This window comes from Lepisma saccharinum, chromosome 26, assembly GCF_977018435.1.
Source record: "Lepisma saccharinum chromosome 26, izLepSacc3.1, whole genome shotgun sequence".
In the NCBI taxonomy this organism is placed as follows: domain Eukaryota; kingdom Metazoa; phylum Arthropoda; class Insecta; order Zygentoma; family Lepismatidae; genus Lepisma; species Lepisma saccharinum.
The window spans coordinates 54,123,258-54,147,303 of NC_139254.1; the positions used below are offsets into that span (position 1 = coordinate 54,123,258).

At 37.5% G+C, this 24,046-nt stretch overlaps 1 protein-coding gene across 1 annotated transcript; it reads right to left on the reverse strand.

Moving 5' to 3' along the window:
* Nucleotides 1-994: 994 nt before the first annotated feature.
* On the reverse strand, nucleotides 995-24,046 carry LOC145979668 (adhesion G protein-coupled receptor L3-like). The gene is made up of 11 exons (XM_083112633.1): nucleotides 23,829-24,046; nucleotides 22,602-23,008; nucleotides 19,586-19,766; nucleotides 17,988-18,300; nucleotides 16,531-16,821; nucleotides 13,870-13,985; nucleotides 12,040-12,106; nucleotides 6,874-7,012; nucleotides 5,966-6,081; nucleotides 4,066-4,147; nucleotides 995-2,256 (listed from the first exon to the last, which is right to left on the reverse strand). Exons 1-11 carry the CDS (start codon nucleotides 24,044-24,046, stop codon nucleotides 2,021-2,023), a joined length of 2,166 nt encoding a protein of 721 aa, XP_082968759.1. The 3' UTR covers nucleotides 995-2,020.

Sequence of the window (24,046 nt, forward strand, 5' to 3'; positions counted from 1 at the left end):
TACTGAAGTTCGATATATCTTAATGAATAAGTTACTACAACTCTTTCTTAAGAAATAACTCAGCCTTAAAGCAGCTATTAGTTTGAATACACAATCACATCAGTTAATTTTTTTAGCATGGAATTTCCATGATTATTGTTATGTCTCTTTAATGTAATTGGAGAAAGGAGCAATCTTTTGATCAACGTAATCAACAGTGTTTGCTTGTTTTGGTTTTTCGAGCATTTAGGGTCAGGTCTTTGATTAAATTAACTTTTTGCTGTTTTCGTGTGAATATAAAAAGAACAATATGTCGATTTATGTCTAAAAAAGTATGTTTCTAAATTTTCTTCAGATGCGTTACTACAATGAAGCTACACACTCAAAAATGTGTTCACTATATTTGATTTTTATATTGTGTTAAAGTATTCCTAAGTTGCAAATTCCACATTATTTACCATACACATATTTTACTTATTTTATATGATTTTCCATTGCATTTTCAGTTGTATAGATAAGAAATTATATTCATTACTGATAATGGTACTGTTTTCATATAGCAATATACTGAACACAATAAAACAACATTAGTTGTACAATTATGTTAATGAAAGCATTAGCAGTACGGTTCAGCTACTTAGAACAGTAGACACAGTTGGACTACCAAAAACAGTAGAAAACATTAGCAGTACAGTTCAGTTACTAAAAGCAGTAGACACAGTTCGGCTACTGGAAAGAGTAGGAAACATTAGCAGTTAAGTTCATCAACTGAAAGCAATAGGTGTTTCAAACACCCATCGATCTACTGAAAACAGTAGACAGAATTTTCAGTATGGAGTTGAAAACAATACATATATAGATTACAGAAAATAAAACACGCGTAATATTTTACCGCAGAATTGAAAATTGAGTACCTAACCTACTGCACTGTGTAACTGTAAACTACATTTTCATTTCAACTAGGTCTGCTTGTCAAATATTTTGACATATCATGTCCTTTGCTATGTAAGTATAGTAAAATAACAAGAGGATTTATAGTTGACCCTCAAAATTAAAGTTCGTACTTATTCAGGAATCCTATAATTTATTTATTTCTTTGCAGATGGAATTAATGTGCAGAACAGTAAAATATAACTTTCAACCACATAAAAAGTTAGTGTTAATTATTTATAATTATGGAAAACACTTCGCGGAAGTCCCAATATATAGATCGTGGTGTAATGTACCAAAATAAGATGTATTTTTCAGTACAATTATCTTGTGTTGAATACTTTATTTTGTTTTATTTTCTATTCTTGTGGAAGAAATGCTTATCTTCGAAAATCATTGAAAATTGTATTGGTATATAGAGGACGATTTGTTTCAAGGCATCGCTTGAGATATGCAAAGTATTAAAAAATCAAATAATCATACAGTGAAACCCCAAAGTCTGTTTAAATTGCTTATAATGATTATTCATATGAATATTTAAAGCCTGAAGTCCTAACCAGAAGTATTTCACGTTATGTAGTTATGGATGGAATGTAATGCATATATTGCACTCACTATCAGAACTAATGCTGATTTTGGTTTTGGAGCAATTCCAGATAAAATGTCAACCTTCATGTCAAAATTATATACCAGTGAAGAGCAATGTGCTGTGCATTATTTTAATGGAGATCATCTTTAGATTACGAACGTACTTCGTTTCTAAACTTTAAAAAAATTGTCGGTAAAAAATTGCGTCAAGTTGTATTCCACTAACTTTGATTCAGAAAATGTATTCTTAAATTGCCAAGTGAGTCAGTCTGTTACCTTGAAATTTATTTTTATGTAATGCTGAAGAATTTGCCATGCACGAAGAAAAACTACTGCTTGTAAATTTCCTGGGTTATGATTTTCAATACATGTTTCATGAATCATATAGAAAGAAACTGCTTCTAAATTGTCACTCTGTTACCCCTGGAATTGCTCTTTGCACGTTTGTTCTTCCTCACTACATGCTTCGAGAAAAGGCATTTTTTTTCCTCACTTGACACACGTAAAGTTTTGCAACAAACATCTAGAATCCTGTTCGTGTTTGTGAAGAACTCAGATTGAATTTCCGTCCGTTTGGATCGACGCTTATTACCGCCAGACGTGGCAACTTTGGATTCCTCACACTGTTCCTGGACGTAGACTGGCCACCGGCGTCTTCAGTTCCAAAAGTGAAAATGTCGTCATTTGGAGCCGCTGGTGATGACCACGACATATTGTTTCTTCTTATGTTGTCCTCTTCACTTCTTCGCTGCCAGCGGTCTGTGAATTATAGGCAAACCTGGTGTACAATGATATTTGTAGCCAATCTAGAAATAACTCATGTGTTTTCTACAAGAGCCACAGTTATGAAGAATGTCACACGAAAGTTATAAAATCAAGATCAAACAAATGAAGATTGAAATGATGTTCAGGAACGATTGTGTTCTGATAACTTTCCGAGCTTTCGAGAGCTGATGTCACTATTCTTATCTTCAGGGCTGCAGGGTGAATTTTGAAAATTATCTCAAGCTTTGGAGACAAAATATACCCAGCTTCACTTTCATCTTCAGAGTGACCTTTTGAAGGCTAAAGACAATTTCATGTTGAGGAAGAATTCTGAAATACAAGCCCAGGTTTCGAGACCTTATGTCACTCACATAACGCTAACGTCAATCTCATGTTCAGAGTATGTTCTGAGCAGTGGCGGCGATTGGGTTCCAAAACCGAGGGGCCAATGTGCCAGAACTGGGGAGGGGGCAAAGACAGTATATTTGCCTTTGTAGATAAGGTTTAGTATAGTGCGGGGGCAAAATTGGCGAAAAGTGGAGGGCAACTGCCGCTCCCTCGCCGCCACTGGTTCTGAGAAAAATTCCTAGCTTTCGAGAGCTAACGCCAGTCAGAACATGCTACGCGATGGAAGTGACGTTAACGTTTGAAAGCTTGATGTTTTTTCCAGAACTCACTCTGAAGTCGAGAGTGTGTTAGCTATGGGGAGCTCAGATTCTTTAAATAAAAATATGATAATCCATAAAGATTAACTGTTCTGACAATCTAATTTAAGTTAGGAGATTGATAAAAACGTTCTCCATGAAAAGTACAAAGCGAAGAAAATATTTTAGACTGGAATGCTTTAATACGAATCAAAAGGTCTCCCCGATGTCGTAGTGGTAACATCACCGCCTTGTAATCAAGAGGTCCCGGGTTCGATGTTCGGTGGAGGCACATAGTGGTTTGGATCCCACTTGAAACTGTAGGTCCAGTCCCGATTAGCCTATCTGTGGATAAAATGGACTTAAAAGAACAACTCAATCACTGAATCTACGAACCAAAATTAGTTCATATCTAGCACTCCTTGATATATAGAATTACAAATATAAATTTATATTAAATATATTATTGCTATTCACGACATATTTGTAATCGAAAACTGAAATTCCGGGCAACGTGAAAGGAGTTGAATGTAAATATATGAGAAATATGATGGACAAAAGGGTTTATAACAAAATAGGGTTTGTAATTAAATATTAAGAGCAATACATCAATTATATTTCGAATATTTTTTTAATGAAATTTTCATGTTATTTACAGCTTCTGATTGTAAGAGCAACTTCAGTCGTTCTGCTTATCGCATTACACAATCTCTTGAACTCATCTGAAAAATTGAGGGCTGACCAGTCATATAGCCTAATCTCCGCATTACCTACAGCTAGCTGTGTGTGAAGTGATCAGCATGTTAAGAACCACATATTAATAGTAACATGTTGTTGTTTCATATCATTTACTGTATGCCATGCGGCAATTAGTACAATACGTTCCTGTTCCTTGTAATACTGTACTTGTTCAAAGTATTAAGAACTATACTAATGTTGGCTAGTGATCTATATCATTACAAACGTTTTGGTTTGTGTGCAGTAGAGTTCCCACTTTAATCCAGTTTTCTACATAAAAAGAAAAAGGCATCAAATGCAAGATGGCAAAGTGTGAAAGTAGCCGATAAGAAGAGCATAACTCGTACACAACTCAAAATTCCCGGACAATCCACCTTTTCTATTATTTGCTCCATGAATTACTCACGAAAGTGATACTCACGCATCTTTTGGGATAGCCTTTCTGAAGTAACGTCATCAGAGGAATTGGAACTCGAATAAGCACTCATCCATTCCATTTGAACCTGCAAGCAAAGGTATCTCGATTTTAGGATTTTGCAAGTATGCATTACCGTTGAGCCAGCGTTTGAAGTGGAAATTGTTTTGAGGGGGAATGTTTGCTGGAACTTTGAGATGCTACCATGTTTAACATGGTAACAATAGCCCCGTCTAGTTCTCAGCACTTTTTGGTACTAGGTGTAGTGCAGGTATATCCCTGTATCAGGCTGTTGCAAGGAAATCACATTTAACCAAAAAGACGAATAGCGGTGTTCAACTTCAGAGGATTCAACAAATGCATATCTGTTGCTTTAGATGTTCCCTTTAGGGCCTCCCCAATGGGTCAGTGGTAGCGTCGTCGCCTTGTAATCAAGAGGTCCGAGACCCGGTGGGGGTACATAGTGGTTCGGATCCCACTTTAAACTTCAGGTCCAGTCCCGATTTGCCTTACTGTGCACAAAGTGGACTTAAACTCAAACAATCAAACGTTCGTTTGATTAGTTAGCACGCACCACCTGATCATACACCACACATTGCACCGCTCCAGAACTTGGTGCAAATGTGGTAGACACAAAATACACTACTTGACCCCAAACCAACGAGGTAGACGAGTTGGTGTTGCACCATATAACTCACTTGCGTTGGTGTATTCTTTGGTGCAGCTTCTACTTCGTTGAACGCAATTTCCTTGCACCAGCCTGACACTGGGATGCATCTGCACTATTCCTGGTGTAGCGAAAGTTTAGCGAACTGTACGGGGCTAGTGTGTCTGAGACGATTGGGATTGCTGGTTGTGAAGAAACTCTCAAGTAGTGTTCCTGCTCTGAGGTGATGTCATCTCTATATTTTGACAAAAATATTCCATTGTTAGTAGGAAAAGATCATACATTTTTTGTTATGATTTGAGTTGGTTTATTATTGAGATATTCATATTTTATTTCCCCCCACTGTATCCAAAAACTTTTATTCTCCAAAGTTCTTGAAAGTAGACTACGAAGCACAGAATGTTCAACGGACACAAGATACATGTAACAGATGTATCTTTGATATTCGTGTTGAAGTTATGTATATCCAATAAATATTCAGGAATATCCAGCAGACATTCATTGAACGCCCACCGACCCATAGATATACAAATATTCATCCAGGAGACATCCATCCTATGTCCGTTACATATTCATTCCTATCTAAGAGAAATCAATTCATATCCAACAAGAATGTTTCCCGGATATTCTATGAACCACTTGGATATGTTACGGACATCAGTGCTACGTTATTTACGTGAACAGGACAACATCTGGACGCGTTTATTTGATTAGGATAGTATTGTAGATAAGGAATGAATAGTACGTATGAATTACAACTTGATCTAATCTGAATATTTATTACACATAATCAGAACAAAAAAAGGGTTTTGTTAGTTCAAACCAGGAATCCAGCTGAATATTTTTCACAAATAGGCTATTTGGACACGAGAAAACATTTTTTACATTTAGGCTTCTTTCGGTTATAATTCTACTCGGTTGACCAATTTTTCAATAAAAGGAAGAATTATTTCAGGAAACGATAGCAAAATATAGAACTGGGTGATAAAACAAGAGGGTCTAAACTACCTTATATGTACAAACCCTAAATAGTAGCATAACACACCACTGTTCTATCATGAATGCAAAAGTAATTTTAAAATATTTTATCCAAACTTTCAAGTTTTTGTTTTCCATTGTTGAGCAACAAAGCGGCTTGTTTCCGTGGTTTGTTGAAGATCTTGGCATACATTCGATCACTTGTAAGTGTATTTTGAACTACATTGTATTGGTAAACCTAGACATGTGTTATATACTTACGAATAATTTCTTCATCTTCTTCCTCACTTCGTTGTCCATCGCACAGTGGAAGGTTATGTAGTAAATGCCAAGGAGAGCGTTCCAGAAGGCGAACACAGCTCCAAGAATAGAATTTGCTGTAAAAAGGTGCGTGGATTTTACATTGACGAAGTTTCACCAGTGTAAAGAGTTTAAATTATTATTAATTAAATATTCATTTAGTGTACACACTTCCTTACAGAGCTAAATAATGCAGGCATGCTAACGCACCGAAGAAGGCTTTGAAACGAAACTCCAGGTGCCTAAAAAAATTAAAAACAAAATAACGATGTTTCATAGAAAAATATTAAGTAGTGAGTACTTCTTGCAAGTTCATATGCTTTTGAACAATACGAATTACTGTTATGATTGTATAATTGGCAATAATCGGCGCATTATACCTTACAAGATGAGAAAAACCATGCAATACAAGGTAGTTCTCCCATTCGAAACAAGAGATTCCAGGTTTGAATGGGGTTGAGACATATCCCACCATCCATTTCTTAATTCATCCTCATTGTCGCGATTATCCCAAGAGGTAGCAAAGTGACGTAAAATAACTGCTTGCACATGATGCCGAGCGACCCAACGATCACTCCGAGACATTAACAGAAATCTTACGTTATGATTAGATACCTCTGATGAAATCAGAGATTGCTAGATGGAAACTGAACTGAATATTGAGCACGACGCCATATTAGGATTAGCTAGGACATTTTGTTTCATAAGTTGACAGAGGTAAAAGACTTGGCGTTTTAAGTCTGATGATTGAAGTCTGAAATTTTTTATGTAGGTAATAGGAGGGTGAGAAGATACCAGGGAAGTTCCAGTCCTCACCCTTCCAATTCTCATGGTAAGCTAGAAATGACAGTAAAAATCAGTATGCTTACGGCTCCGCAGATAGAAAATCCAGATGGCCCACGTAGGTACCAGCATCAGAAGTAGAGAAGCTGATCTACTATATTTGGCCATACTTCTTCTAGATTTACTGGCTAGTCCTGCTGCTACAAGAAGCAGTACAGCACATGTCTGAAAAGAGAATAGGAAATTGTATTTGAAGTCCGAATTAACAACTCATTTTTACAAGTCAGCACAACTATCTAATGTGAAATACACAAAGATAGCTACGTGAATACTAATTTATAATTGTAACAGTACTTGGTAGTACAATGTGATACATAAGTATTACCAAACAACTTGTCGAGCACCATGCTCTTGTTATTACTTTTATCCAATGAGAGATTCAAGAACTGAAACAAAACACCAAAACAAGATGCTTACAGCCTCTGCATCAACATACTTAAACATCTATTTCTTAAAGATATATACTCGTACGATGCAAGAGAAAAATTAATGAAAATTGTCATGGGCAATTTGCCATGCAATACTTGTCTCCCACTGTACGTATGGAATTATTTCTGTACATGATTTAACTGACTATAATGACCGTGCCAGTGATCACAAAGATTTTAACTATATTACGTATTACAAGCACATTATTTTAACGACATACGCTTAACATTACAACGACTAACCTACATACTCGTATTGAAAACTGTAAAGAAAAGCAAAATGATGACCGAGAATATGTATGCTGGGCATAAACAGCCATAAGTTAAGCTGTAAGTTCAATAAAACTTTGCTGAGTTGATCGAGAATATTCGAAGTTTTCTGCATGAATTTGGATGAAACAAAATGTAAGTTGACGTTAATTTTGTTTGTTGTGCTTTACGTTATTGATGTTAATTGTATTGATTATCATGCATGAGTGTGTTGACATTTTTCAAAGAGCGGAAGATTAAAATATGAACGTACTTGAAGTATATTATTTCAATACTCCATTACTGCATTATGTCATGTGATATGAAAACTGAATACGAACAGATAAATGTTAAAATCAACCTAAGATTTTCTACATGCATTATGGGTAGTGTAAAGTAAGGTACTCTTGGTTCCTAGAATCTGAGAAGTCCGATTGAAGGGAGGAATATAAACTATGATAATCCTTATAACCTTTACACATGACGTTGACTTACTATCCTTTAACTATCTTCCCTAAACAAAGAAAAAAAGAAAAAGAAAAGAAAACTATTCATGACTGTCAACATAAGCATTTAAAATAAGTTTCATAAGTCCCACATTGAATGTATTCCACTTTCTTTGGTCAATATTTTGTGAGTATGGATTAATTTAATACACATTATGAACTTAAATTACTCGCCTCTCAATGACAGAACACCACCTGTACCTTACTTTGAAACTAGCTTAATCTTACTAGGATTACTTTAATTTCAATTTTAGACAACTTAGACACAGCGAATATGCATAAATATCAGGGGGTGCTCGTTGCTATGTGAAGTACGTATGCATTACGTCATCTGGGAGGATCGGGTTTGACGGTGCTCATTGCTATGTGCAGTAAGTTTGGTGCGGGGTACATTTAGCTACTAACACGTCGCAAAAATCGGAACAAGCAGGTTGTTGATTTTGTAGCGTTCCATTTATTTTTATTGTATTTTTGTACTTGTAGACTGCAATCATGTCTAATTGTGCTGTAGCAAGCTATGAACACTATAACCAGAAAACTAAAGGAACTGGCATAAAATATCATAATTTCCAGTCGATAATTGCGTAAGTAAACAGTGGATTCATGCTTGTAGACGAAATGTAAAAAATGCAAGTGTGCAGTGCCAATTATTGTGAAGAAGACTATGTGCGAGATCTAAAAGCAGAATTTCTGTATTTTCCACCAAAGAACGTGCTGAAGCCAACTGCAGTGCCATCGCTAAAATTACATCCAATAACTTTAGTACCAAATAATTGAGGAAATGGTGTAGTTCTCCTAAACACTTATCTTCACAATATGCTTCGCTTGTAGGACGTGCTGATAAGGTTTGCAGAGCTGTACGCTACGAAAGATATGCAATAAGGAGACGTGCCCTAAAGAAGCTAAAGACTATGCTGCCAGAAAAGAGAAAAATATATAGACGAAGGTATATGCACAAACTGCAAGCAATGTTTCGTTGTTGGAAAACATATTCGATGGTTTACAAAGGAGAAACACACGTCTGCATAACGAAGCAAATAAATTAAAGATTACAAACAACCTCTATCAACCTGCTTTAACTGAATAAAGAAGTCCAAAATCTGCAACGTAACCTAACCGACAGTAGCACAAGAAAAGTCATCAATATCTTGAAAATGTGTTCAATTAGTGCGAAGTACGTAGTGAGCCTAACTGATTTGTTATGTACATTTTATGTAAGTCGGATTTATAATTATTAACAAATTCATTTAACACAGACCGATGTTGATTGTGATTTGTATGTTCATATTATCGTGAAGAACGTTGTCGGAAATATGCATTTCGAAGATCGCGTACTAACTTCCAAGCTATTGGAAATTAAATTCACTTAGTACATCTTCAATTCGAGTTACATAGAGTTGTATGCACGATGGTAAATATTGCATGAGTGAATATTACACCCATCATCAAAATGTTTCAACTTTGTTCAATTTTGGTATTTCACAAATATATTGTGAATAATTTTGTACCCTTGTACTCAATATATACCAATGGATGTTACATTATTTCTTTGTAGTACATTTCTGTCAAAAAGAGGAAGATCTAAGATTAGTGTAATGCAAGTTACTTCGTTAATGTACAAATGTGTGTCGCATATCAGCCTTGGAGTATATTTTCGGGTTATACAACTCAGACACACAAGGGAATGGAAATGGAAAATCTGCGGACAAAGTCCTTTAACGAATATTAATTCGTACACTTGCACGGTCAATCATTGTGAGTTCATGTAACTTTTCTCCTGTATTGTTTAATTAAACTAAGATATTTTCATCGATATTCTCAAAGCGTTTCATTTACCGTGTGATCAAAAATCTATTTCTATAGGCTTGAATTAGTAGGTTAAGACATTTTAGTTTGATGTTCCTAGTACTCATCAAGTATTTCGAGTAGGTTAACTTAGTTAAATTAGTACTTGTACACTTTGACTCATCTTCAGCACGCGTTTGTATGTAAAGTTCTTAATACGAAAAAATACTTTTTAGAACTATGACAACGATAACTTGCAGCCAAATTTGAATCAGAGATATTAAAAATATCTGCAAATTACAAACTGGAATTGCGTTTTCAAAGTCTGAAACTACTATCTTACAAACAATTTCATCATTCTTCCTCCACATAAAACTTTTCAAAATTTTTTTGCATGTGGAACTTTGATCCGTACGTAAATTATTGTACAGTAAATAAATATATGAAGAAGGTTGGGAATTCTTTCGAATTTAGAGTAAGTATCAAATGCAGAGTAAAAATTTATCTAGATTGTATATTGCTTCTTTCACTTGATAACTTCAAAAATAAAGTTACATTATGGTGAATGGTAAAGATTGGATTTTAAGTATATCAGTATAATTTTAATACTTTCTGATGTTATGTAAAATTTGAAATGTTCCTGGAAATAATTGCAACGTTCTGAATGAATAAGAAGGAACTATTTAGTCAGAAAACTAAATATTAGGCATTTGTACTGCATTGTGTTAAATGTTGTAAATAGATTATACCGGGCTACTATCGCATTAGAAATTACGGTTATTCAAGTTTGGACTCCAATTAAAAGTTAATCAGTAGAACCACATAAAAACGAGTTACATCAAAATTCAGCTTATTCAATTCTGTGTCAATCTATAGTTACCAATTCATTTTTTATTATGCCTTCTATTTTTATTATCGTGAGAACAAGATAGGATTGTTTTTTAGTTTGGCAAACTATCGCTCTCTTTGAGATTCTATAAATAAAGAACGGGTGTTTTTTTTATTTATAGATTATATATTATATAATTTATTTATTTATTATCCAAACTCTAATATCCATAATTTATAATCCGATAGTACTCCTGTGACTTTCTGTGAGCCCGTAGTACCTCGGAGGCCTCTGTCGATCTCCTTGGCGTAGTGCTTAGCACATCGCGCTTCGACGCCAGGGGTCCCGGTTTCGAATCCAATCGGGCAAGATATTGATTTGTCCTTAATGGGAAAATTGAGAATTTAGTAAATGTGATAGTATATGTGAAAACAAATATTGATTGATTGATTTGCTTCATTTTACTTCGTTTCTTGTGCCACTTTTGGCTAATTTGCGAAGATAGGGATGAGTGATGAAATGATGAATGAACACTCACAAACATCCATGCCCAAGCCAGGATTCGAACCCAAACCTCTGGCGTTGAAGTGCGATGTGCTAACCACTACGCCAAGGAGGCCGGTTTGTGGAAACAAAGAAAGAGATAGAAAGGGGGGGGACTATCTCTTATGGGTTTTCCTTTCATATTTAAAAAAGACAACAGACACCGATTTAAAAAAGCAAGAATAAACCAAATCTGTCAATCAATTCTTTCTTTGTAACTTTTTCACTATGCAATTCTTCTTTAGCATGCAACGTTTCTTATTAAAATCATAATACGATTTATGAAATGATGAAATCTGAAATTCTAATTAGAACACGGACAACCTTCTTTGTAATATATCGATGATGTTTCAGAAAAATGAATTTTTACAATACTTTTGCATGTGCAATTTTCCCCTCTTTTAAAAGTAGCATGTTTTAATTATGTTACTAATCATTAAAGGAATACCTCAGTACCATCCCGAAGTATGATAATTAATATTTACCCCTCAAAGTAATGAAACACTTTCCCTCTCTGAAACTCGCATAGAAATGATAGCGGCCGTTTGCTTCTGCCAAGCCCCGAACGAACATAACCGAAGGGGCACCGAGCATAACCGATCCTCCCACATGACGTCACGCGTTCGTGCATGATCGGCAATTTTCGGATGGCGCTACCTTATAGTATATTAAGTTACCTTGGCATAAATATTCACAGAATTAATTAAAAGTCTGAGTAAATTATACCAGTTTGGTAAAGTTTTACGCTGGTAGACAATTAAACCAACATAAGAAAAATTTCAAAACAAAAAAGAAATATGATGTTTCACTTGCTTTAATATGTACAGCAGAAAATGAGTTATATATACTTACACCTACTATTACTACAGCGGGCCCCATGAATAACCAATCAAATCCATTTTCTGAACTCAGCCAACAACTGAAAAAGAAAATGTTCATATGAATCTGTCATCAAATAGACTGTACGTACTATAGATGAAATGTATCTAAAATACTCGCTTATTCATAGATTTGAATTTATTTGTGGTGTGTTACCATCTAGCCCATTATTCATTTGCTCCCCTTTTTTCCTCACGGAAAGAAAGAATTAACTTAATAAGTATTACGTTAATTCTTTCTTGACTGAACATATCTTACCAGGTAATAGTTTGCTTATTTACTGACATGAACTAATTTACAAAATAACCAGTCAAGCAATGTATTAGTCTGACTGATGTTACTCATTATCTGAGGATATTACGCATAGATACTGTGTATATATAAAGTACAGAATGAAGCCTTCTGTTAAATACAAGTAAGTGAATTAAAATGCATCGAGGAAATCATAATGAAGCAAAAATGACTGACTGAGATAGTTGAGGCATAGTGAGCTCAGTATTGACTGTCATCATGGAGTTGATATCTAACACCACCCTGAAAAATCTATTATTAATATGGGGATGACTTGGTCTTCGAAACATAATGTTAAATAAATGCATTAATTGTTTACTCTTGCCAAGAAGGACATTTGAACTTATTTCATGATTTCTACAGGACGGGTGAAACACCTAAGCATTTGTTTGAATTTGTTTTGAGGGATAAATTAGAGTCTGATCTCCAATATACTGCATGAGTCTACAAAGCGAGTAAGTGCGTTAGTGAGAGAGGCTGGTTTAGGATGACGTCAGCGGCTTACATGTTGATTGGATCCTTCTGGAGTTACGACTCCCTCTCAAGCTGCAAATGCGCAACAACCAGAAATGTTACGAAAGTAGCCCCACTCTACTTTTCTTGTAAATTGACGCCACTACATTCGCTCCTCTATAAACTAATTGCTTTGGAGTCATCCGAAACTATTTTTTTCTGGGGAAGATGTCATTGATATACGTACAATTCACGAAGTAGTAATACAACAAGGTCATTCCTTTTCGTTGAACTTTACTTCAGGAAATAGTTTTTACACTGTTATACAGTGGACGACAAAGATATTATAGACAAAGTGTCTACCATGAAATTCATTCACTACATTTTCCAGAGTTGTTGGAAAAACAATCACTGATTGGTCATATTGAGCATTGATATAGTCATCGAAAGCTGAAATGTGGTATATCTGCTTTGTTTATTCAAATTATTCAATCTCACAAAATATTGAATTTTCGTGTTAAAAAAGGCTCAGAACACGAATTTAATGCAGTTCAACATATACATTGTGCCTTTGCTGTTTTCAATATCCTTTGTTTGTCTCATACGTGTGTTAGCGAATCTCTGTCGTAGATTTAGAGGTTTAGGTTTAACCTTTTACGCAGCTAGGATCTTTGGAGGACTAGTATCGCACTGATTTCAGCAATGACATTCAACGCACTTCAATATGGCGGATTTGTATGCATCTCCGATGACGTAGCATATCACTTCATTGCCTTGTAAATCAAGAGGTCCCTTCTATCCCTGCTGGAGGCAAATGTAGGTTTGGATCTAATTTTAAACTACTGTAAACCCATTCCTTATTCGGTTCAAAGTGGACTTACAAGAAACTTTTCTTTCTTAATGTGGTTGAGTTGAAATCTACCGTGAACTTTTCAAATTACACTTTGAGCTGCGTAGAAGATATATCTTATTATTCCATTGCGCTGTCCAATTTGTCTCTGCTGGCTCCATTTCTTAATTATTATTGATAGAAATTATTGTTGTCTTTTAAATACTTACTAGTCATTGGTTCCATAACCTTCCCCTTCTGTCACACCTAAGGTTACTGCAACGAAGATCAGAGGCAGTCCATAAGCAAGGACTACTTGTAACATGGAGGACTTTGCATCCAAAACCTAGAAAGACATACAGAAATATGTGAATGATTGTAGCATCTACATATTCAAATGAGGGTACAGAATAATTCAACAAGTTGCTGAAAGAGGGATGTGTCAATTTATAGCTATAAGGAATACTCATTTTAAAGCTTCCAATAGCAACATACCAGTTTGGAATGTGACCGATATCAAGAATATAATAAATATCCCAAATGACAAATAGAATTTATCTTAGGAATACAAATGAGGTAGTAGTACTTTTCATGAAATTTTCCTTAAATGAAAAATGTTACCGACTAAGGTTTCTCGACATCATCTTTCGTGGGCTTCAGTACATGTGAGAGAAGAAGAGAGATAAAGATTATATATTGTAGCGTGACGTCGGGTAAGGTACGGGATCGAGTCACGCCGGGACGTAGCTCAGATAAATACAGTAGGTCTTAAGTTTGACTTGGCTAACCACCTCTACCCTTAAGGAGGCTGATGAAGGATTGTTGGGAGCCTGTGTTGTTGAACGCTACTCACCCATTGCTGTTGGTCTGGCCCTCGGCTTCTGGCGTCGGCGACGGTGACAGGTGTCCGCTGGAGAGATCGAAGATGACGATAAGAGACGGCAGGCAATTCGGCGACTTGTTTTATTCTTGCAGATTCTTCGGTTGGCTTAATCCGGACTGCTATGGACTTCTCGCTTGTTGCCGCCTCGTACTGTCGCGATCTCTCAGCAGGCCGTCGTCCTCTTCTCGTCGATCAGTTTGGTGGTGATATTGGAGCGAAGTGAGAGATCGATTTACTGTCTCCAGCGGTTTTATACATTGGATTTGAGTCATAGGTTGTTGGACTTTGCACCTCCACTGTGCACCTGGGGTATCCCTGGATGCAGATGGAAATTTACAGTGGAGGTGCACTCACCGCCGGCGAGGGCCGTTGCCTTGCTGACTGTGCAGAGCCGAGTGGAAAATTCTAGTTGCTCGGCTCTGCATCCGGTGGAATGTGGGGTGAATGAGCGTTCAACTTGCGAGCTTCTGAGCGATGTTTGAGGCAAATTAATGTTTCGACTTTTATGCTCCCAATTCCTTCATCAATATATATATATATATATATATATATATATATATATATATAATCTTTATCTCTCTTCTTCTCTCATATATATATATATATATATATATATATATATATATATATATATATATATATATATTACTTTTAAGTTATTTTATTCTATGTTATCTATATAATTCGTAGAACGTGTTGCATGCATGAGCTGCAAGGCGGCTGTTGTAATAATTTAGTAATGATAATGTAAAGTTAACACTAATGTTCATGAAACATGAAAGTATGGAGGAAAAAATCAAAGTAGACTAAACCATTATATTATATTAGAAACATTACGTCACACATGACATTTCTTCATCGGGAATGTGCTTTTGAAGAATAAATTTTATTTATATAATATTATCAAACCATAATTCTTCATTACTATTAAAAATTTCAATAAGTAACAGAAAAAATATTAATGTTAACTGAAAAAACGAACTGTGCTTTTAAATACTGACTACAACAAAAAAATAATGTGGTCGAAAGTATTAATACAATGGAAAGTAGATGTTGATTAATGTAAGAATGGCACATGAATAGAAAATAATGAAGTATATTTTTAAGCATTAGTTCTATACGAATCATTTTCAACATTCCATTTAACTGTATATGTTATATGAAAACTATATATACAATAATTGTAACACATATTGAAAAATTCAACAAGATTTTTCAAGACTTACAGTAGACAATCTCGTACGTTTATCTAGGTTTATGTAGGCAGAGAAGTGTGTCTAAAATTAGCCGACGTGATTGAAGCCTATTTCATGTTGGCAACATTCGATATGGTTGCTAGGCGTTATTTTAGGGCATGCTTCTTGGAATAATTCCAGAGTTGGTATCAAATTTTACATGCCTTATATTTGGCTAAAATATGTAAAAATCCTTATAAATTCTAAGAAAATATGCACTTTATACGTGAAACAAAATCTTCATTAATCGCAAAAATTTCCAAAATGTGCAACATAGGGGAAAATCACCGACGGGCTTACAGTACCTTTTATCGTTGGTTCTCGCACCCGAGCATACACAGAAGAATACTGTAGCATCACATACTTCGGGAACTACCCTTTGTGTTCGGAGCTAAGGGTGCTACGATGCAGTGAAAGTGTCCATTGTTATTCATTGTTGCCTAAAGTTACATAGAAGATTGTGCTTCTGCTTTTTGAGGTGAATTGATGATTTTGGTGCAACATATGCTTTATCTATTAGGCTATGATAAAGCAAGTTGTGCGATATTTCCCGTACACAATGCAGCATCATCATTAATTATCATTGTTGTGGAACATTTCTGTGAAAACTCATGAGAAAACCATTATTCTGAAATATGTTTTCTGTTCAGCAAAAACATGCATTTGCAGATAAATTCTCAGTCGGAAAATTTAACACGCTACAAACCTGAGTACCAAAATTATACTAATAATAACATGTCGCTTGTGTTACGTTATTCTGAACTCCTTCTCACCTTGCTGCTGTATCTGACGGCGCTGAAGCTCTCAAAGCCCATCCAGGCACAGGAGGAGAGCAGGAAGAGGTGGAGCAGAGCAGCGACCGCCGTGCACGCTGCTGGGTTGTCGTTCTTGTCCAACCCGGAGACCAGGACCACTTCGACGACCAACAGCGAGAAGCAGAGGTGCCAGACCACTGAGTCCCTCTCCTTCCTCAGGCCTTTGGTGAACGTCAGTATGAGAAGGCACAGGCCGAAGCAGACGATTGCTATGGACGTGCCTAGTATAATGTACCAAGGAAGCGGAGGCTGCGAAATAGAATATCAACATTTATAATCTCAGACAACTGTTCTCAGCTGATCACGTAAAGATGCAAACAAATATTCCATGAACTAAAAGAAATTTTGCTAAGATATTTCAATCATTAAATATAATATCCCGTGGCAACAGCCTATGAGGGCCAGGGCCTGCCTATCGACTGCCGGCCTCACTTCCACATGCCTCAGCAGAGGTGGGCGATCATTCAACCAGTTACAGGGTGATGTGTGGTCAGCGCGACGAACCTCAAGTAGTAGTTGTAGGTTTCCCATGACTGGGTTACGCTACTCATTCGTAGCTCGCGGATTTCCTCGAGATGGTGTGCGAGTACGGGCCTCATACACTGGCTGAAAATTGTTTTCACTCGGAACGTACCATAAGCCGACTCATGGCCAATATAGCCCACAACAGCTGAGAAGAGTGTATCGAAAACAAAGCAGATTAACGCATATATGGGCTGGTGAGAGAACGCGATAAGTGGGGAAGAATGAACATCCAAGGATTGCAATAAGTAAATAGCAGTAGATATAATGAGGTTCGATAGGTCACAATGATATGGCTCTTAGGACAGGAGGAATGCAATAAGGATAAATAACAGAGGAAGATAATGAAGAAAGAGAAAGGAGAAATACAACGTAGATGTGAGTTTCTAAGGATGAGTGAAAACCGATCTATGAAAACAGAATGTAGCTTGATTGATATACTATTTTTGCCTGTCACACAATACGGCAATAAGCCACTTAATTCAAACAAAGCTAAGAGCAAACCTCTTACATGAAAATAAAATAGTTCAGTTAAAAGTTCTTTACTCAGTTCTTAAAATTAATTAATTAATTCATTCATTGTTTATCAAGAACTGTAACTGTACTCTCTCTCAGGCGAAAATCACCTTACCTAGGGTAGAAGCCAAGGCTGTAATGAAGTACTCAACACACACAAGGACAAACACAGTACAACAAGACTCCCCAGGGGATTATTCTGGCTGTGATTACACGCACCAGAGCCTCGTTGTCCTGCAATAAGTGAAGGACTTTTGGGTGTTTTTGCAGAAGGCCTTCCTTTACACCCCTAACAAGTGTATCAACAAGAAACAACAGTTGAAGGTATTCAATTCCAAAATGCTTACTGCAGAGTGCAAGATAAAGAAATTACTTACGGGAGGATCGAGGAAGATACTCATGGAAGCAAAATTGGTGAGATGGTTGCATTCGCAAACCACTCCGGTGTCGTCGTAGCTCTTGAGTTCGCATCCCGCCTCGCTCCAGGAGTTGATGTTGGGCTCCCAGTAGCGACAGGAGGGCGCTGACAGCCGGCCGCTGGAGGACCCAAGGAGAGGCTTCATCTTCAGCTGCACCTTGGCCGAGAGATCCGTCACTTTGTGTCCGGCCACGCTGGCTCCAATGACGTAAGAGTTGAGGAACTGCTCCGTCGAAGACCCAGCATCGTTGGCAGTCTGCGGACGGGATGTACTGTTTGGGGAAGAAGGAAAAACATTCAGTGGGGAAAGTACATTGACCATAATGGTGGAATGTCTTGGTTATCGACCTCGGTAACATAGCATCATCTTATTTTTCACAAAGTTGTTAAATAGCATGAAGCTCATTTTGTAGTCATATGTTTAGCGCTCTTGATTTAGGTAGAAACTGTCTCAGGTTCGATTCTTACAAAGTTTCGGTGTTGACCTATCATCGTGAAGACAATTTAGAACTACCTGGAAGCAACGGTAACGTGCGTAACAACGATCTTGAAAGACTGAAAACAGCGGTGATGGGACTCGATACAACGACCAGTAAAAAGCTTCTTACTAGACCCTGTCACTTTAAGAGCCGTTGCATCAAGTTGATTTAATCGTAATGGGTTCTCTCGTTAACGTTTATTTAAATACCACGACAGTCAGTGGCATATTTAAGGGGAGGCATCGAAGATTACGTAGAGGAGGGATGGCAAAGGCAAAGGTACCCCTGTGCACACATGTCATGTAGGCATATGGGGTGATGTGAAAACGTAGAGCTCCACATATTCTTGATCTCGACCACAGTTGGAATGATGTGATCAGCATCACGCCTGGCCGCCTTTACCTGCCAGGGTTGCCCCGCAGGTACCCATTTACGAGGTTGGGTGGCCCTCAGAGCCGTGCAGAAACAGAGAAATGACTGGAACAATCCCTGGTCCAGATCACCTGTTCCGGGATTCGAACCTGTATCTTCCGTGTGGTAGTCAGATGATCCACCAAGAGGGATGGTAGAATGTATCTCCCTGCATGCTCGTGCTTTCGCGGGTGCAAGCAACTCCTCTCTTTAATTAAAATGAAGGGTAGAAACTCTATCATCCGATGTTGACAACAACAAAGATGCAAGAAACTATAAAATCAGTAAATGTTGGTGATTGTAATGAAGAAGCCTGTAGGAAAACCATAGATTATTGTAGTTTAATTTATTTCAACTTTATGTTCTAGGACAATGCAGCTGTAGCTTGAAAATTCAAAGAATTATAGTAATATTTTATGCACTTAAAGTGCCCTTTGATCCAGAATCAATTGCAGATAGGTTGAAATATTGATTTCTCTCCCATACGGCGGTTTTTAAGTAATATAGCTTATGCTCTGTCCACAGCAACAGCAGAAAAATAAATGGGGGGGGGAGCGGCATTCTTGCACATGTCCAGGGGTGAAAACATTGCCAACCAATGAAATTACTGGACATGTCACTGAGAAACAACACAACCTTTGTTTAGTTGATTCCGTCAATTACTTACCAAGCCGACGCTGTGTCCATCAAGCAATGGAAGTTCTTGTACGAGACGAAGGACACTCCTGCCCAATCGTCGGACATCGAGTCGAATATCTCTTTCGGAAGCTGCACCGAGTTGTCCTCTTGCTGGAAGGTCGGAGGATTCTCCTGGTAGTAGCTGGGTTTCTTCTTCTCAACGGTCATCTCTGGATGGTTAAACATTTCAGAAAACTCGCACTGATTAATATAAAACACACACACACACACATGCACAGGGCAAGGGAAATTTCAAACGACTTCTTCAGTCAGTTTGATTGAATGAAAATACTCAGATCAGAAGGAAGAATAGTACAAATGATCAGTTGAACTAAAATATAAGCTTTTAAAATTCAAATGTACTCAAGTAATTATATACACATATAATATTAACCCATTTAACTTGTGAACAGGTAATATAAATCGTTAACATTTAATAATTCTCTGAATGTTAGTGACAATGGTTCTACATTAGCATGCATTGTTAATTGAACATTATTCATTGTCTAGTGCTTTAGCTGCATTCCCTAGCAGTAGAGAACACCTCTTCTGTGGTCTTCAAGTGAACAAATTTCTTCAGCCGCTGGTGGGGATCGAACCTTTGACAGACTGTGATTTTACAAGACATGAACAGACAGACAGCTCTCATCCAAAGCACCAGGAAGCCAAAGACATGCATTAGGTATGTAGATAATGCTTTAGTAATATGGCCACGTGGACACAACCAAATTTTCTCCAGCATATCAAGTAGGTTTACTATGGAAAAGGAATTAAACAAACGTCTGTCATTCCTAGATGTCCTTGTAGATAGGTGCGGAAATAAAAAAAAACAACAGCTGTGCATCGAAACCTAACACACACAGGGAAACACGCTGCTATGAAGGCTGCTTCTTTGATTTTCCTTAGAGTCTCATTTGGTTCTATGTGTAGTACTGTTACGTTGCAACACTGAATTCTATGTGATTCACACCCATGCATATTCGACTATTTTTGACCTATCTGTTTTGCATTTGGATGTGTAATGATTGTGTTCATCTATTCTTTTCTGTATAGGGCATTCTGATTCTCCTGTGTAAGCTCCCCCACATTCACATGATGTGTTGTGTATTCGCAGTTTTTGCTGGATTATATGGAGCTCTCTGGTTTGTCTTCTGGTGTCTTCTTACTGCTGAAATGATGTTGGAATTTTGAACCAATTCTAGTTATCTTTTCTTATAACCCAGAGAAGTATGGTGTTGATACTGTGCCTTTTGAGTCAGTCTTTTATTTCGCCGCTTCTCTACTTGGCTGTGAATGGCTCTTTTATTGAGTTTCATTGTATCTACGATATGTCTTGTTCTTTTCTGAGTGTTGCCGGATTTGAGCTGATTCTTCTGCCCCTTGAACTTAGGTAGTATTTTTGTGGATGTTTGATTTGTAGTGTAGGTAGTGGAGATAGTCCAAAACCTTAAAGTGATCCTAGTGTAGAATTCAAGCACATATGGTCCTCTCTCTTAAAAAATTCCAAATAGTCCTCTGCCTATTATCGATTCAGTTTCAAATCTTGGACATCACTTGGTTGAAAACAGAGTCAATGAACGTGATGATGGACAATTTGCATATGTCTATTGTCATGGGAAGGCGAACGGGCATCAAAAGGCAAAGTACGAACCAAGCCTCAGTTCAAGCACACTGACCCAATCAAGGCAATGACAAGAGCAACATTTCTCTGGTTAGATAAAATTCCGCTTGCAACACACGGGTTGCTCTTCTTGATCGGAAAAGGGAATAGGTGACACGGTAGCTTGCAAGCTCATCAGAAAACTGTACGTCGCTGGTTTGATAAGTACCCGAATACTTGGAAGCAACAACAGTGTGTACTACATCCAGCGGCTGTGAAGCTACTACGCTCAACAATTCAGTACACGAGAAAAACCGTCACAGCCGCCATTCTTGGTGTCCTGGGTAATGTACCGCGTTCGTGCCGTCGTAGTTAACATTGTTACCACCAAGTCCAAGACGCTAGGGGATTTGCTGGCCGTGCCTGATTGGGCATGGTGCAAGTTCTGATTGGAACGCCACTTTACTTCAAAGGAAATTACGGAAGATCAGTTTCCCTCTGACAATCATTTGTCAAGTCCACGTGGAGCCCAGTATATTCTCTCCTCAAATCTTTCCCACCAATAGCGTCCGTTTTAGGAACTGACATCTCTTGTTAAGTCCACGTGGAGTAAATAAGATGTTGCCAATTCAGTTTCTTTAGAGATTTCATAACGTGAGGATGTGGTTATCTTTTGCTAGGTTGTGTTATTGTGTTGTGCTATTTTTTTAATATAACATGGAGGCCTTGGGTGTGTAACGTCGTCGTAGTTTGTTTTGGATGTCTAAACGCAGCAGGTAAAAGTGACAACAGCGCTTCTCAGAAGAACAGGTGCTGGCTCGAAAACAGATACGCGTCCGGTCGGCTTCGTCTCGAGCTATGTCAAAGATACCGAACTTGAGTTCGAATCAGGACTTGCACTTTTTGAAATGAAAATTACACATTCTAAAAGGAACTTCTGACGAGAGTTATGCACTCTAGATGTCGGACAAGATGTCTTCTCCGAGCCCGGTTCCGAATTTTATGATCCACACATCCATAGTGATTGGCAACATGAAATTAGTTTCATTTATTCTACAGGAGATCCTCTGAATTATTCGAGATATATTCTCATTATTTGAGTGAATATAAAGTCTAAAGTTTTTATTAGAATACACAGGGCCCTCAGTTGTTTTCTTAACAAGTCAAGTCCATTTGTAGAATATTCAGAACATTATGATTTAAATATTGCATTACAAAAGAAGTGGCAGAATAAATGCTTATTCATTTGAAAGTATTTGACAGGATTGAAGCCATAAACCCCTCCTTAGGTACACCCTTGCCTACCGTGACCTTCACTGTCGGTTGTACTTCAATAAGTTACATAAGTGGAATAAGTTACCGTAAAAAGTATGGGCTTTAGTATTTATATCTGTTAGTAACTTACCGAAATTATCGCTGGTGAAACTTTGGGAGCCCTCCTCTCCAAGGTACCGTGCGAGAAGGTCCGCCGTTTTGTCGATGGTGCTCTGCAGGTTGGACAACTTCTCCTTCCTCTTGCCCTCGGGAAGGCCGAGCCAGCTGGTCACCTTGTCCAGAGTGTCGCTGACCAGCTTGGTGGACGCTTCGGTGTAAGTGACGGCCAAGTGGGTAGCGTAGGTTGTGTTGGCGTCTTGCAACCTGGACTCCTGCGCTTGCAGAACGTCGTCTATTCTGTCCACAATGTTGGCCAGGTCACCAGAGGTTGTATTAGGTTGAACCACGTCATTCAGATCTTCCACTGCCTCCACCATATTGTCGTAGTCAGTTAAATTAGTATTAGTTACGTTGTTTACAGCTTCAGATGTACAGCCACTGAAATAATATTGAGGGAAATCAGATTGTATTGCAAAGATGGAATTCATGTAGGTGTGACCGTCCGGAATACTGAACAAACACATTATATTCTCTTACTGTTAGTGACAACGGTTCTACAATTGTATGCTAATTAATATTATCCACCGTCTAGTGCTTTCAACTATACTTATTCTAGCACTACGTTTCTTGTCTTCAGGTAATATTTTCACTTAGAAATTCAGTTTAGAGATATTTTACCACCGTTAATAAATATTAGAACTTCCAAGGAATGGGGGAAGGGGCTTATGTAATTGGATGTGTCAGATTCAAAGTGGAGGTTTTTACAACGAACAGTAATATTATAGGCGAGGATATTTTCGCAATACTGCAGAAGTTCATTTTAATGTTCCATCAACAGTGTTTCATATGCTATCCAATATTTGTAAATAGATGTGTGCATACAGTTCAAAACCGTGTGCCATTTGAAACTTTTAGCTTCAGTTTAATTAAGAAGAGTTTTAATTTCGGCTTGCGTTAAATGAAGGAAATATGAATTCCAGTTCCTCATGAAAGGTATTCCATATATATTATAACGGCTAAAGTTACACTAAATGTGCATAGAAGTAAAATGTTTGGTGTTCTTGACCACCGTAGATACTCCCCTGTTTTGTACGCATCAAAGATTGTAAAACAGTGATGGTCGGAATGTCATTTTTCTTTCAAAGACTGAACTTTTTTCAAGGCTTCACCCCCAATAGTTAGTAAAACATTAAAATGGTGACGAAGGTAAACTACCAAGTTAGGTGTACGCACTCCTGTGTGCCAGACTAAATCTTACCTTAGGTCAGGGAAAGGCGTGGTCCATTTTCCGTCGTTCCCACACTCCCAGGTGGCATGTCCGTCCGTTCCCTTGGGGCAATCGCTAATTACAACTCCTGGGGGAGCCTTGTCCCATACATATTCTTCGTAGGCATCAACTGTCAGAGACGGACAAAGAATAGCGTTTGGTGCAGGAGTTGTGGTGGTTTTTGGGGCTGCAATGTAAAAATAATACAT